This window comes from Manacus candei, unplaced genomic scaffold (genome assembly GCF_025592945.1).
Source record: "Manacus candei isolate 608988 ecotype Guabito, Panama unplaced genomic scaffold, ASM2559294v1 h1tg000027l, whole genome shotgun sequence".
Taxonomy (NCBI): Eukaryota; Metazoa; Chordata; class Aves; order Passeriformes; family Pipridae; genus Manacus; species Manacus candei.
The window spans coordinates 3,595,758-3,610,582 of NW_026138075.1; the positions used below are offsets into that span (position 1 = coordinate 3,595,758).

At 34.4% G+C, this 14,825-nt stretch overlaps 1 protein-coding gene across 9 annotated transcripts in view; it reads right to left on the reverse strand.

Moving 5' to 3' along the window:
• Nucleotides 1-529: 529 nt before the first annotated feature.
• The window catches only part of CSNK1G3 (casein kinase 1 gamma 3), a 64,965-nt gene continuing 50,669 nt past the window's right edge, over nt 530-14,825 (reverse strand). For 6 of the 9 annotated variants that reach the window (XM_051789420.1, XM_051789426.1, XM_051789418.1 and 3 more), the window contains 9 exons: nt 13,907-13,992; nt 13,688-13,772; nt 11,973-12,121; nt 11,297-11,392; nt 10,542-10,637; nt 7,178-7,284; nt 6,787-6,810; nt 2,303-2,394; nt 530-1,058 (listed from right to left, as the gene is read on the reverse strand). In XM_051789420.1, the coding sequence (XP_051645380.1) occupies nt 2,337-2,394; nt 6,787-6,810; nt 7,178-7,284; nt 10,542-10,637; nt 11,297-11,392; nt 11,973-12,121; nt 13,688-13,772; nt 13,907-13,992 (701 nt within the window). In that variant the 3' untranslated portion in view covers nt 530-1,058; nt 2,303-2,336. The remainder of the gene's footprint in view (nt 1,059-2,302; nt 2,395-6,786; nt 6,811-7,177; nt 7,285-10,541; nt 10,638-11,296; nt 11,393-11,972; nt 12,122-13,687; nt 13,773-13,906; nt 13,993-14,825) is intronic. The other 3 variants (XM_051789424.1, XM_051789423.1, XM_051789425.1) reach the window with 3 other exon arrangements.

The following is a 14,825-nucleotide window of genomic DNA, read 5'->3' on the forward strand; positions in this document are numbered from 1 at the left end:
TGCTATGGGCTGGTATAGAGAGAAGTCTAACTCACTTCCATTGCATTTGTTTTCTAAATTAAAGAGCAAAATAATTTACAAATACATCTCTAACTTTTCATGGCACATCTATATTTTCAAATTAAAGATGATGTCAATCATCAGTTACCTTAGTGAGCATACAGGCTTTAATACTGATTACGCTTTAATCAGAATCACATTTCTTCTTTTATAATTGCTCTGTAGATCTCTTTTGAAGGTAATTCAATTTTGCTAACATTATTAGAAGCACAGCTTAAATAATACAAACTTCTGTATTCTTTGTACAAATGCTCTTGTAATTTCTACTGTACTGCAATTTTCATTGTAAGCATAACAAAAGCAGACTTTCAAACCAAGAGGCTACTGGAAATACTTTCTGTTCATTATTATCTCCAGCATTTAGATAACTGTCAACAACTGAATCAGCCTCCCCAGTATCTCTACACAGTGACCATTTGGCTACAATATCAACAGTAATACTGGGACAAAAGAAGAAAAACAATGCAGGTGTCATAAAATAAATCTTAAGATTTTATTGTTTTTCAATATGGTTGTGCATTCATATTTTTCTTCTGCATTTTTGAAGAGAACTGCTTTTGATACACTGCTACAAACTCAAATAACAGATTTATGACATCTGTCTTCATCTAAGACACAGCTGCTACTTCTTAGAAAAGAAGAAATACTTCTCAAGTTCACTTTTGCTCAAGATACTGTTCATTTCTATCACATCGTTGGTCCATATGTTGACGGTCAAAGAACCACTCCTATTCGACAATATTTTAAAGCTTTCAGAATAGATGAATTAAAGAAACAAAAGTTCAATGCAGAAGAACCAAATCAAAGCACACAGGCATGACACTGTTTCTCACGGAGTCCTTGGAAAATGTGTTTACTATGGAGGTTTTTGCTTTGGGTTTTGTTGCTGTTTTTTTTTTAAGATCACAAGACAACAGGTGAACAAGTAAGCATTTTCTCATGTTCATTTGTTGCGCTGAATGGTTTTCCTTTTCCTCCGCTTGAATAAACAGCAGCACCTGCAAGTGTGACACAAATTACATATGATATAAAAAGAAACAGCAAAACTAAACTGATTACTGTATGTTTCACTTAAGTACATAGTTCAGGCATAGCCAGCACCAAAAAGAACACACTACTGCAGATGATTGATTTATTAGTGAAAGAAACTGAAGTAGAGATATTTTTTACACATTCCATCTTTTTTTGGAAAAAAAAGTATCAAATGAAAAAAGCTATGATAGAAATAGCTACTAAGTTTAGAGTATTGATGAGAGTATCAAAAGCACAGGCACTATAGGTTGACTTAAAATGTGTTTGTAAGAGTAAAGGACACTCCATTACCTGAGTACTCTTTAACTGGTAATATTCCAAGTAGAAGCTTGCACTTAAGATTGTATCACCTAAACTGTGCACTTGAGACACTACTGTTGCTAATACAAGAAAACTTGAGCTTCCTTTGTCAACCAGAACTTGGAAAAACCTTCCCCAAGGCTATTCCCCAAAATTTTTTAGAACAAAATATTCATGAACAACATAAAATTAATGTCCTCATCCAGTGCTGTGATAACACTACTACAGTGAAAAATCACAGCTTAAGTATTAAGTACACTGACATTCTTTATTCTGCTTTATTGATAAATACTGTGAATTTTACTTAGCAAACAGAGACCATCTGAAAGTACCTGAAAGAATACTACAAAATGAAAAAGAACTGGAGGGAGCTACGGACAGATAATACAGAGGACTGCAGAAGTCCAGAAAGTACTTCTGAAAATAAACTGAAGAGGAAAGCAACAAAGAACACAAAGAAAATTAATTCATCTGAAAGCACTGTTAGCCTTATTTTAGGCAACTCCCAACTCCTGAACACCACCTTTAAAAGTAAAGCTTCCATTTACTAAAGCATTCACACTGTGCAATCAAAAGTGAACATGCAAGCTGTCTACCTAACAGAGCTTGCCTCATGGAGTTCTGTGGTTTGGTTACTGAATTCTCACTTGCAGTGCTATACACCAAAGGGTCTTAAACTATGAAGTACAACAGAAGTGAAAGTATAAATGTACTCCATCAACAGCCTATCAGTAAATCCTTAAGTTCACCAAGCATTTTATATCACTAAAATTCAAAAGAAATACAGACAATTTAGTTTGGAATATGGGAAATGGGGAAAGCATTTGAAAATCAGGGAGAACAAGGGTCTAAAAATAAGGTTCTACAGGGGGTGAGAACAACATCTAAAGTAAGGGGAGACAGAAGTTACCTTCTCAAAATATCCAAGGCACCCTGTCGCTCAGTCACTGAAAAAGTAGCAGTGGGCAGAGGCAGACCAGAACTGCTCTGAGAGTTACATAACTTTCAGTAGAAAAAAACATTGGTTATTGATGAAGAGGAAGCCCAAAATTAAAATTCAGTAGGGGAAACTACATAGGTAAGTATTTTTACAGCTAGCAGAAGTATCATAATGTATTTACTAACTTTAAAGTACTTGTAAAAGAAAAGACAGAATTGGGTTTGAAGGCTACACTGACTGTAACTGTAATTCCCCCATTACTACTAAGCCTTTTTTTTCAATATCTGCCTATACCTGCTAACACCCATTATCTTATAGGTTTGAATTTACTCGTAGATGTATAGATGCCAATTCAGTTTAATCTTTCTTTGACCCCAATCTTTTCACAAGAATTTTATATATGTATATACCACCAAAAAAAAAAAAAAGCATTTTACAGTGCTCCCTCCCTTTCAACATGAATTATCCTATGAGTCTGTAAATGAGGAAATCCTACCCTGAACTGTGATGGTAAATCACTTTTATACTTGTTTGAGATTATGAGGCCTCAAGGAATGCCTACAGAAAAATTTTGTCTTGATTCATAATTTTAGCATATCAGAACCCAGGTTACATAAGTAACTGCAGGAAGATGAAAGTGTGGCAGAGAATTTATATTCTAGAAAGACAATCTAGAATTTAACTCTTCACTCTTCAACTAAATTTTGTTTATACGCAGCACCTCTCAAGTAGATCACACTTCTTAAATGTTTCAGATTGCTTGTATCCTGTGTAGTTCAAGGACACTTGAGGTTTTCTTGGTTCCTTATCAAAAAATTTTAACCATTCCTTGCTGCAAATCTCATACTGTCCTTTATTCCTTCTGCGTAGCCCACTTAGTTTGCTGCTTCTCTTTCAACCAGAGAAGAATGGCACTATGCAATGAGAATTCAAGAATTCTATCTTTAACCAACATAAATCACTGTTTTTTTAATCCTGGTCTTCTGGAGTTTGAATGATACTACTACAAAGAGCATCATTTCTATGAACAGTTGGGGTTTTTTTTAATTATAAGAACTATTCAAGTATTTCAGTTTCAGGGCAAAGCACTAAATGCTGAAGACTCTTGCTTGGTGCAGGAAAATAAATCCCTTATTAATATGTAATATATCTAAAAAGGTTAAAGGAATGTAAATTCCATGGAGAACTGTAAAACACAGGACTCTCTTGGAAATGTGAACTGAAGTACACCAAAATGTGTCTTTTTAAGTCTAGAAGTGCTAGATCTTCCAAGGCATATATGCACCTTTACATGGGAATAAGAAAGGTCAGACTGCATTGCCTGATAATAAATTTTATGACAGAAACATAACTCTGAAACTAGAGATCCATAGTGCATAGTCTCTCAACTAGTATAATTCATAAAAGAAATGTAGATATGTTCCTAAGGATACTGTCACTAGAGGGTGTTATTACCATTTATATATAATACAATATGCTTGTAGCCATATTTAAAGCTACAGAATGGAGCATTATTAAACAGTATTAGGCTACAAATATATCATTCAATATACATGCAAAATACATAAGAATAAATAAGTTTTAAAAAGTTTTAAAAATCTCTAATTCTAGGAAAGGATTTTTTCTTTTTACATAAATCATTTAATGACCACTAACCTCTTTACTTGTAGTTTATAAAACATTTCTAGAGTAGGCAGTATAATAGCAATCTATAAAACTCAAAAACCACTAAACTTTTCCTGTACAATCTAAAGTGACCTTTGAGATATTATCTAAGGTAGCAATCTCAGCATGTAATGAATATTTCTTGTCCTTCTTAAAACATCCTTCTTAAAACTTTTTTCCTGTTAAAGATCCTTCCTTCTACCATTTGAACAGTCCCTTCACTCAACATGCTAAAGCAACTTAATTTGTGTTTAGATAGCTGTGTTTTTATATTTGCCATCTACCACGTGGCAGCACTTTACTGCAGGATTAGTAACAAGTGTTTACAGTGTCAAAGAGGATGCAAGATGAAAAAAGGACAGATGGTTTCCTGTTTGCCCTTCTCTGTCTTCCCATGGCAGAGCCTTTTGGTTATGCAAATCACACATCTCATAGAAGCAACTGTTCTAGCAAAGAGTAAAAGAAAGAGAGGCTGATTGGTCAGCAAATGTCAGGGCAGAACAGTGATCAGGTTAGTTTTCTCCTTGGTTTACAACTCCAGTAAGTAACAACTGAAGTAGGGTTGAAAGCTACTTTTTTAAAAACCCAAACAAAAAAATAAACCATCAACAACAACAAAAAATCACCAACACCCAAAAAACAAAACCAAGTCAGCAAAATGCCAAAAACCTGACACCTACTGCTCATGTTTGCTGCACAGCAACACCATGAAAATGACATAAGATTTAGAATATATACTGAGAGTACAGAAATATTTATCAAACAGTGAAAGTGTTGAAAAAATGTCCCAAAACAACAAAATAAATCAATGGAAAAAAAATCTTGAATATACTGAGTACTGAAAAATATTCCACTGAAATGGCGACAGAAGAGCTAATATTCAGTTAAATTATATTTGTGTTATAAATAGAAGACATCAGCAAGAGAGGTTAGCTTTGTTCATATTTTCAGAAGGAGAAAAGATTATGAAAGAGGCACAAAGTGAGTCTTTTTGGAAAACAACGTCTCCTTAACACCAAAAATGTTCATATCATAGACACGAAAGACAGTGATTATTGCATTTCCTTACATTCTTCAGCAGTGTAAAAATCTATAAATGCATGTTTAAATGTCTCACAATACTTTTTGATATTAAGATTGTAACTATTATGTTAAAATGTAAAATTACTTAAACCTTCTAAAGCATTGTTTCTGAAAAAATATGTATACTTATGCATTGATGCTTATTAGCAATGCTGGGGAGCAGGTGTGGATGAGGGGCACACGTGTATTACTGCCAAAATATAAAACAACTTCTATCCCCTAAAAAAACTCCAGGGATTGAGGAAACTGCAGTTTAAATAGACAGTGCTAGAAAACTAATTTGACTTTCATACTTGAATAAAAGAAGATTTATCTAAAGAGTAGGATATTGAGACTAGTTATCTCATCTGTAACAAAATCAGTAAAGACTAAGCAAAAGAGGTCAAGGACAGCATATTTGTCCATCACACATTTACATCAGAGAAAATAAATTTCTATACTTCTACAGCAGCTGAGCATCCTAGCTACTATGAATTCTTTTAACTTTCTGCACATAACTAAGTAAAGTTGATAACTAAACATGGGTTGAACTGTGCTAAGCACTATTCAAAACACGAGAAATTTAATCATTTCCTGTGTGTACATGAACTGAGCATAAGGAAGGTTGTCACTGTGCTTATTCAAAGGGAGAGGACAGGGAATTTATCCATGAACAGCCTACTAACATCCTTGCTCTTTGGGAACTTTTTTGGTTTAAATATATATAAGAAAACTGTATTCTTGACAGTAAAATAATAATACAGTACTCTACAAAGATGGTAGATTAAGAACTTAGTTCTTTTCAGTCATTACAGAAAACTGGTGCAGAAATGTGGCACAACAGACACCTCCACTCACGACAATATTAACTACACATGCACATAAACCTTACACACCAGAACCTCAAAATCTGGCTTTTCAAAAATTTCCCCTTTTCTAAAAGTTAGGAAAACAGTCCCTACAACACTAACTGATATTAAGGAATGCCGCTGGATTGCTCTGTTACTAATGTATCCTTCATATTTGAGTGCCCCTATTTGACAATAAACTAGGGTACATATCCTTATAAAATGCTATTCCAGGTACAATTATAAAATAAAACATGTTGTAAGTTATATTGCCTTAGCTGTCAAGAATATTTTTCTGTACTATTTTGCAAGTTTGAGTTTACTACTCAAATGCATAAACATTTGTTGTCCATCCCACGTTAACTGACATTAATATTTCTCCCTTTCATTACACTGTAATTTTAAGGAACCCTGAAGTTATGTTTTAGTGATTAGTTAGCAGGTTGTTAAAGACTAATACTCTGGTAAATATTTCATTTACAGAGACAAATGGCAAAGTTCAAACATTGGCTAGCATTTATTATTTATTAGTTATTTTCTAGATGTTAAAATACTGGCTGAAAGCTACAACATCTGAAAAAAATGTTTTCCCCTTTAAAATAAAATAGTAAGTAGGAAAAAATATTCTAGTGCCCATTAAAAAGGTTGAAATAAAGTACATCACAGACTACACAACTTAAAAGCAAGCAGTATTTGAAGCTGGCAGAATAGCTCCTGAAGGCAGCTACTTGTAAAAACAATTTTTTCACGGAATTAAAACGTGTTTTGTGATTTTCAAATGGACATTTTATTTTAAAGTTCCCTGATATTAGTTTTAAACCCAATAATAAGAACAAAGCTTCTGGGGCTATTTCTGCCTGCTTATGCTGTATAACTCACCACATGTTCAACACTTTCTGGCAGCTACACAGAAGGAGAGTAAGGAAAAAAAGAGAATCAGAATACCACACAGAGAAAGAATTTCACATCTTGCACACATAGCTGTTGGTAGTCAGAAGATTGTCCTAAATATTTCAAAATTAGTTGAAATATCAAAAATGCATGCACTTCTCTAGCATAGCAAGATGTGTTATTAAAGTCTTAGCCTAAAAGTACAAGCTATAGAAAGTCTTTTACTTAAAAATTTAAAGACAAAACTAGACAGAGCACTGGAGTTTTGTCCCTCACCAGTGGCTATTAGTTTAGATAATATTTCTTTAATAACTATATGAGAAAAATATTGAAGTAGCTGAGCCCACGAGATCCAAAGAATACAAAAACAAGGACATACTTTGTTTCATCCATTACTTCTACTTCTGCAGGAGCTGTGATGGGTGCATTTGAACGGCCTGCAGTTGGGTCATCTGTGTTGAGTTCTCCATTTGTTGAGCTTACTACCTGAAATCACCAGAAAGACTTGAAATTATGCCAGTGCCAGACTCACATTTGTTAACTCCTAAATCTTAAAAAAAAAAAACAATAGATTTTTTAATTCCATAATTCTTTTTATTTCAGTAATAGTTTCTTTGCCAGGTTTCATTCTGGTATCCCCATGCTCTTGTCATTTTCCTTTCATATCTATTAGTGGAACTGACATTTACATGACACACTCAGTGAGTGGACTAAGCAAAGCACCTCAGTGGATCAGGTTTGCTCATCTCCCTCATGTCTCTTCAGAGTCTTAAGGGAAGGCACAAAACACTTTCCTGATACCAATCAATCTAACCCTGTCTCTGCTTCTTTAGTGTATTTATGCTCCTTAGTTTCTATCTTTGTATGGCCTGATTCATTTGTATCTCAAAAGCGTACTCACTAGAAGAAGGGAGAACTAAGACATTTGCTAGACTGAAGAGTATAAATGGTATCTGATTTTTAGAACACAAAAACACTGCCAAAAAATTAATCAGCTGCAGAGACCAACAGTAGTCCACAGTCCAAGATTATTACCAGCTGCTGCCTGATGGTCAGAGATTAATGTAGACAAAAGGAGCAGGAAGAAAAGCCACTATCATAATATTATTCCCCTCACCCTTCCAAGCTCTCCTCTTAATGCAGCAGTTGTATCTTATCTATTTATAGCCAGAACTAAGAGCCTAGCCTATTGAGGTTTGCTTTGTGGTTCCTTTTCTAAGTAAGTACAGAGCGTCAGAAGTCTGCTACACTTAAGGCATTTTCCATGCCATATGCCTACATTAGGCTGAGTTCTCTTCTTTTTCATGTTTGACTAAAATAGCAACCACTGACAAGAAAAACTGCTGCCCTGTAACAAAACAAAAGATGTCTGAGATTGCAGGATCTAATTAGTTACATTTTAGTCAACATAATTGAAGGAATTGTGGGAGACTGGGCTTTATTTCTATGATGACAGGTAAGTCGGTGTAGTTTCAACAAGGTGGTTTAAGCTTAGTTTCATATCACTGCGCATGACAGAAGCACTTCACATTCAGTGACAGAAATAAATAGGAATTGTACTTTAACAATAAGATGGTGGGTCAGGCATTTTGAACCAAACACTCTAGGTTAGTAGTTTCGGTTTGTGGGTTGTTTTTTTTTGTTTGGTTTTGGTTTTTTTGTTGTTTTTTTTTTTTTTAACAAGTATCTTAATATTTATTGTCATCATTGTCCAAATTTACTTGGAAGGAGAAACAGTATGATCCCAACCACTTCACCAGGTATCTTACTGTGCAGATAAATTTCATTGCTTCTTGTGAAATATCCAGTTGTAATAGTGATAAGCACAGTGGAAAGTGCATCAGAAGTACTTGCTAAATAAGACAGGAGCATTGCTGACGATGTAAGGGTAAAAAAAATTTGCTCAACTTGTCCAAAGGGGTTTTTGGGTCCAAAGGAAGCACAGAATGGTTACAGTTGGAAGGGACCACTAGTGATGTCATCTGGTCCAACCCCCATGCTCAAGGAGGGTCTCCTGGAGCACGTTACTCATGACTGTATCCAGACAGCTTTCGAACGTCTCCAGGGAAGGAGACTTCACAACCTGTCTGGGCAGCCTCTTCCAGTGCCTGGCCACCCTCATAGTAAAGAAAGTCTTCCTCTTGTTCATGTGGAACTTCTTCTGCATAATTACATAACTAACCACAACTACAGCTTGCATTAATCCATATAAAGTAATGCTATCCAATTAATATTGTAGTCAACTTTGTCTGCAGTCCTAATAATTCAGGATTTCTGCTCCATGATCTAAATTCAAAATGAATTTTTCTAAAGAGATCCTCAGGGATCGCACTCAAGGTTTCATAACAGTGGTTGATCAAAAACTGAAGCCTTTGTCTTTAGTTTACTCAAGTAAGGGTAGGGTACATCAAGAAATAAAAAGACAGGTATATGTCCCTTTCTGGATGGAAAGCATGCACAATACAACTTAGCAATCCTGACTATTGCAAAGAACAGGTGACAGTATGCAAAGGCATTTGCAAGAACTCTTATTTTCTTCTCTTTTCTTACACAAAGTAAATGAAATAATGTATGATTTTTTCACAAGTTAAATAGGCCCCAACTCTAGCATTGGTAGAGCTTTCACATGGCATTCTCCATCACACTTCTTTCCCAGGAGCACCTGTTTAATTATTCCCATCTATCTCCTTGGACAGCAGACTTTAAAAAAAAGGATCCAACTCAAGCATGTACACACTTGTCACTTGGACTGGAAAACATGAAAGCAAATATCTAAAAATCCTTTGAGAAACCCCCCCCATTATATTAACAGTAAGGTATATTACTGTTATTTCCTAGAAAATGTCCTCCCCATCCCCAAAGGGTATTAAGCATATCTCTTGCAATTGTTGCATTTTATCTGACAAAGAATAAAAGGTTTCTTAAGTGCTACAATTATCAAACAAGTGATATGACATACAATTTCAAAGTTCTACTGACTGTAACTTAACACATTAAATATGTTTTCTTTCTAATATTAAAAAAAAAATTAAAAAGTAATAATTTTAGAAGACAACTCCAAATCCAACTTTGATTCCACATGACTATACTGTTCTCAAAAGATGAATTATTTCCTTTAAAACTGATGTTATTGAGAGAACTACTGCAAATCAAGTTAAATATACCATAAAGCTTTTAAAAGATTTATTAATGAGAAGCACAAAACTTTGAAACTTTTCTTGATACATAGTTATAATTATCATTACTAGATTTTCTTACATGACACATGACAGTTGTTTCTAAAGCAGCAAAATTTAGAGGATGTTAAGTTTTAATTGAGTTCCAAAGCTTTAAAGAAGACATGGAATTATCACACTGGCAAGACTGCAGCACTGTTTGACATGGCTTGAATAATACTGAATTCAGTCAATAGTGCATTTTAGTTGCTAATATAACTAACACATCAAAAGTGTAAACTTCAGTTGCTTGCACTATTTTAAGTGCACATTCCATTAAAAAGACAGTTCAATTGTTTTAGACTTTCACTAAGAAACGTGCAGGAAAAACTCCACAAACAAAAAGTTCCATAGTTTCTACACCTGTTTTAATTTCAGTTTGACAACTGTGAACCAAGGAGTAACATTCTGAGCATTACTGGAAAGTAGTTTTAATATGAAAATGTGAATTATGTCATACACTACAGGATACCAGTATTATGTACCAGAAAACAACTAATTTAAGTCATGCAAAGAAGCAGAAAATACCTGTACCGAGCCACCATGTCTGTCAGCTGCCAGGTGAGCCCTCAAATGATGTGGATTGGCTTGTTGTGAGTCCCAAGCTGCCCTATGGTCTGCTGACTACCATTTTTGAATGCATTAGGAATTTATGCAAAAGAAGAAAAAAAATTACGAAAATAAAAAATTTGTGCATTAATTATTATTGGGGTTTTTTTAAAGGCACAGAAGCACTATACACTTAATTCCTGTATAGATTGCACTTCTGCATTATCAACATACTTACACATGACTACACATACATTTTCATAGAGAGGTGAAGCAGCTAAAACTCAAAATTCGTAGTAAGAAAAGGTACACCAATGCAACCTTCTAACTTTGCTAAGGTAAATGGACAGAACTCTGAATTTCTAAAATTTTTACCACCTTGGTCATTAGCCCGGTTTAAAAAAAAAACAAAAATCTTGTACATACACGTTACCAAAATGAACCCAAATAGATGACATGGTATATGGAAAGTGACAGTGATTAAAGAAGTATCAGAGAGAAAATGCACTACTAATGTAAGCTACATTATATCATAGCTTCAAACAAGCAAATTTTTAGGACATTTTAATGTATTTCTAGATCTGTAAACTTTAACAAGGATCTACTTAAATCCAAGTCAAAACAGAGAAAACCTGGTGTCAATTTTATTTTGGAGCTCTAATAAAATCAATAACATAGCACACATCATTAGACAAAAACATACTAATGTTGATAATTTTATAAGAGTAGTTTACCTGATTTTTGGATTGTTGCATTCTGTCTCTGTGTTGATATGCTTCTCTGTTTGAAGACATTGCAGGGTCTGAATGTACTGAACCCACTGGAGTAGGCTACAAATATAAATAATACGAAGCTACTGGTAAAACCCCCAAATTTCTAAGTCTCATCAAAAGTTACTGGTTTGTAAAAGAAAATAGTCTTTGAATCTGACAGTTTCCAATAACACAAAATCATCAAATTAAATAAGAAGTTTCACTAGATATTTACACTTAACATCAAAAAGGAAAAAAGCAAACTAAGAATTACATAATTGAAGTAGCAATTCTAAGTATTATTATAAATTAATATTCTGAAAGACTTTAGGCTGATACTTTCTTCAGTTAGCAGTTAGAACATTCTGATGAAACCTGACTAAAGGGTTAAAGTAATTCTTTATGCAACCCCATTTTGGATTGAGCAGAGATATACTTAGATACTGAGAGTATGTCTGGAAAGAGAAAGAATATGAAACACTCAAGCCAAAAGATAATGTTAGAAAATGCATCTGAAAATGGGTTTGTAATAGCAGCTGTTAACAATTCTAATGACAGCCTTGAGGTGCACATCTCCTGAAACTCAATTCTGAACCACTGACTCAAAACTGATCACATAAAATGGCCATTATATTACTAACAGCTTAACTGTACTCACCAGCTGTTTTCCAATCCAGTCATATTCATAATCAAACATATAGCCTTTCCGATCAAGTAAGTCTGTGAAGAGCTTTCTTAAGTAGTCATAGTCTGGCTTTTCAAAAAAATCTAACCTTCTTACATAACGTAGGTATGTAGCCATTTCCTCTATATAAATAAGAAATATACGTAATTCTCATTACCTCTTTTAATGGAACCAAAAAAAAAATTATTTCATTTTAAAGCATTTCTCACCCTAAAACCTGAACAGTTGTTCACTACGAATCTGTGAATTACCAGAAAGAAAAGTTACTTAATAGTAATAATGCTCTTTGAGATAAACTGCCATATTCTAAACATATCCTACCAAGTGATCCCTCACTAATTTTCCCTTTGCATTACCTGTTTAGTTCTTCCATTCAACCTTCCAATTCTAATGCACAGTACGTCAAAAAAGTGGGGAAAGAAATGCCTCTACTTCTTTTCCCCCCTCAATTTATTTCACAGAGACAAGACTAAGGAAAAGTAAAGAAAGGGGTATATGACAAAGTATCTGCTCCTGTCCACAAGGCCTGCTGTGGACAGGATTTCCTTTCATAAGAGGAAACAAAATCAGTCTGTCATGAGCTATTCTCAGCAAATCTATTTTTCCTATCAGTGATACTGTTATTACCTTTCAAGGTGTTTATTTATATTTTGGCAAAATCATGTCCATTTTACGTATATCCCCTGTTCTGAACACTTTAGTCCAACTTTTAAAAAATGTCATATTTGCTTCTCCAGTTTTCCAATACCTCATTGATTCTCCTTGCACTTACGGAGAGCTAGAAGTGACACCCAAAACTTGCAAGTTAATTTAAATATTAGTTCAAGCTGCTTCCAATTCAGCTTGGTTTTAACAGGGGTATGACACTGTATTAAAAACATATTATTATTAAAAACATATTAAAAATATTTGAGCTTAAAGGGCTTGCAAAATTTTATGTGTGAACATAAAAATGCAGACTAGTTGATCACTGTAAGCATACATATAATATTTTTTTGTTTCCTTTAGAAGAATCTACATTTTAAGAAAAACAGCATTAGCTTGCTGCTGCTCCAAAAGGATAATTCTTCTTTCTGGGCCCAGTATTGTTTAACTTATCCATCAATGGCCTGGATGAAGGGGTAGATGCCTCCTCAGCAAGTTCACTGATGACATAAAGCTGGGAGGAGTGGCCCTTTTAGAAGGAAAGGCTGGGCCTGTTCCGCCTTGACAGGAGAGGACTGAGAGGGGACCTAATTAATGTGTGTAAATGTCTGAAGGGGGAGGGTGCCAAGAGGATGGAACCAGGCTCTTCTCAGTGGTGCCAAGCAATAGCAAAAGAGGTAAAGGGGTGAAACTGATGGAGAGGAAGTTCCTCCTAAAAATGAGGAAGAACTGCTTTACTGAGAGGTGACCAAGCACTGGAACAGATTGCGGAGTCTCCCTCACTGGAGATATTCAAGAACCATCTGGACACAATCCCATGCCACATGCTCTAGGATGACCCTGCTTGAACAGGGAGGTTGGACCAGGTGTCCCACTGTGGTCCCTTCCAACCTGACCAATTCTGTGATTTATCACCATAGTACATAATACATGTATTTGGAAGCATTATTTTATTTATTTTTAAAGCCAGATATTAAGCAATTACTTATCCCAGTTTTGTTTTATAAATCAATAAGAACATTTTTATAAATAGTAGACATTACCTGGGAAGTTTTCACACAATACTTCTATAGGGGTTGCTCGTTTTGTGTCTCCAATTTTTTGGTAACGTTCTTTTAATGTATCAGCCTATGATACAAGAACAAAACAAGCATCTGAAGTTATACAGCCTGCAGACAAACATTCAAAAAGAAAAAAACAAACATGTCAATAAAAGCTGATGATCTGAAAATAGGACAGAGGAAGATATCAAATCCCACTACCTTTAAACCTTGCCATGGAAGACTTCCTCTGAGAAAATACATAAACATATGACCCAAAGCTTCCAAATCATCTCTTCTGCTCTGCTCTGAAATGAAAGGCAAATATTATTAGAAAATTCAAGCTGAGTAATTTTACATTATATTTGAAAGGTTAGCTTCAAAATTATGTAAAAATCATTGGTAGATGTAGAGTACTTGAAATCAAACTAAGCGTATTGGGGGGTTCTGGTGTACTATGCCCTGCATTACAAACACAGCTAAAATAAAAAAAAAAAAAAAGCAGATGCAGACTGCAGGTATATTCATCTCAACAGTACTTAAAGCAAGTTATCTTGCTGTAAAAAACTGGTTTTATTTTAAAATATTGTTTATTTAAAATTTAGTTTGACCCTTAAAATTGCATTTTAATTACAATATTTTTAATTCATTACTTGTGAACTTGAAACAGTTTAAGAAAACTTAAATTGAATTCATTTTTTCTCTATAAAGCCATGGAGAAGACAGCCTTTTCCTGCGGGACCCATAATGGAATTTCTGAGCAAGTCAATGGTGGACTGAAGAAGGCTCAGAAGTACTATTATTTGAATAGAAACCAACATAAAGAGGCATGTACATACAACCTGTCTCAAGTCTAGCTGATATTTAAGCTTTTACAGTACACAATGTCTGGCAAGGCTATAATTTTTCATCTGTACTAAAGCAGTGGCAGTCCTTCAAAAAGTTCACAGAAAGTTAAAACAGAAAGTAACAAGTAAAACACAGTGCATTCAAAGTTTTCAAAGCAATTTCATATAGTTTTTAAATTAAATCCATTATTTGTAGGAAAAGTAAACACAATAGATAATACCACGTCTTTAAATTACATGTAGAAAAGACATTTTTACATTTCCACCAGACTTCATTCTGTACTGCTGTTGAA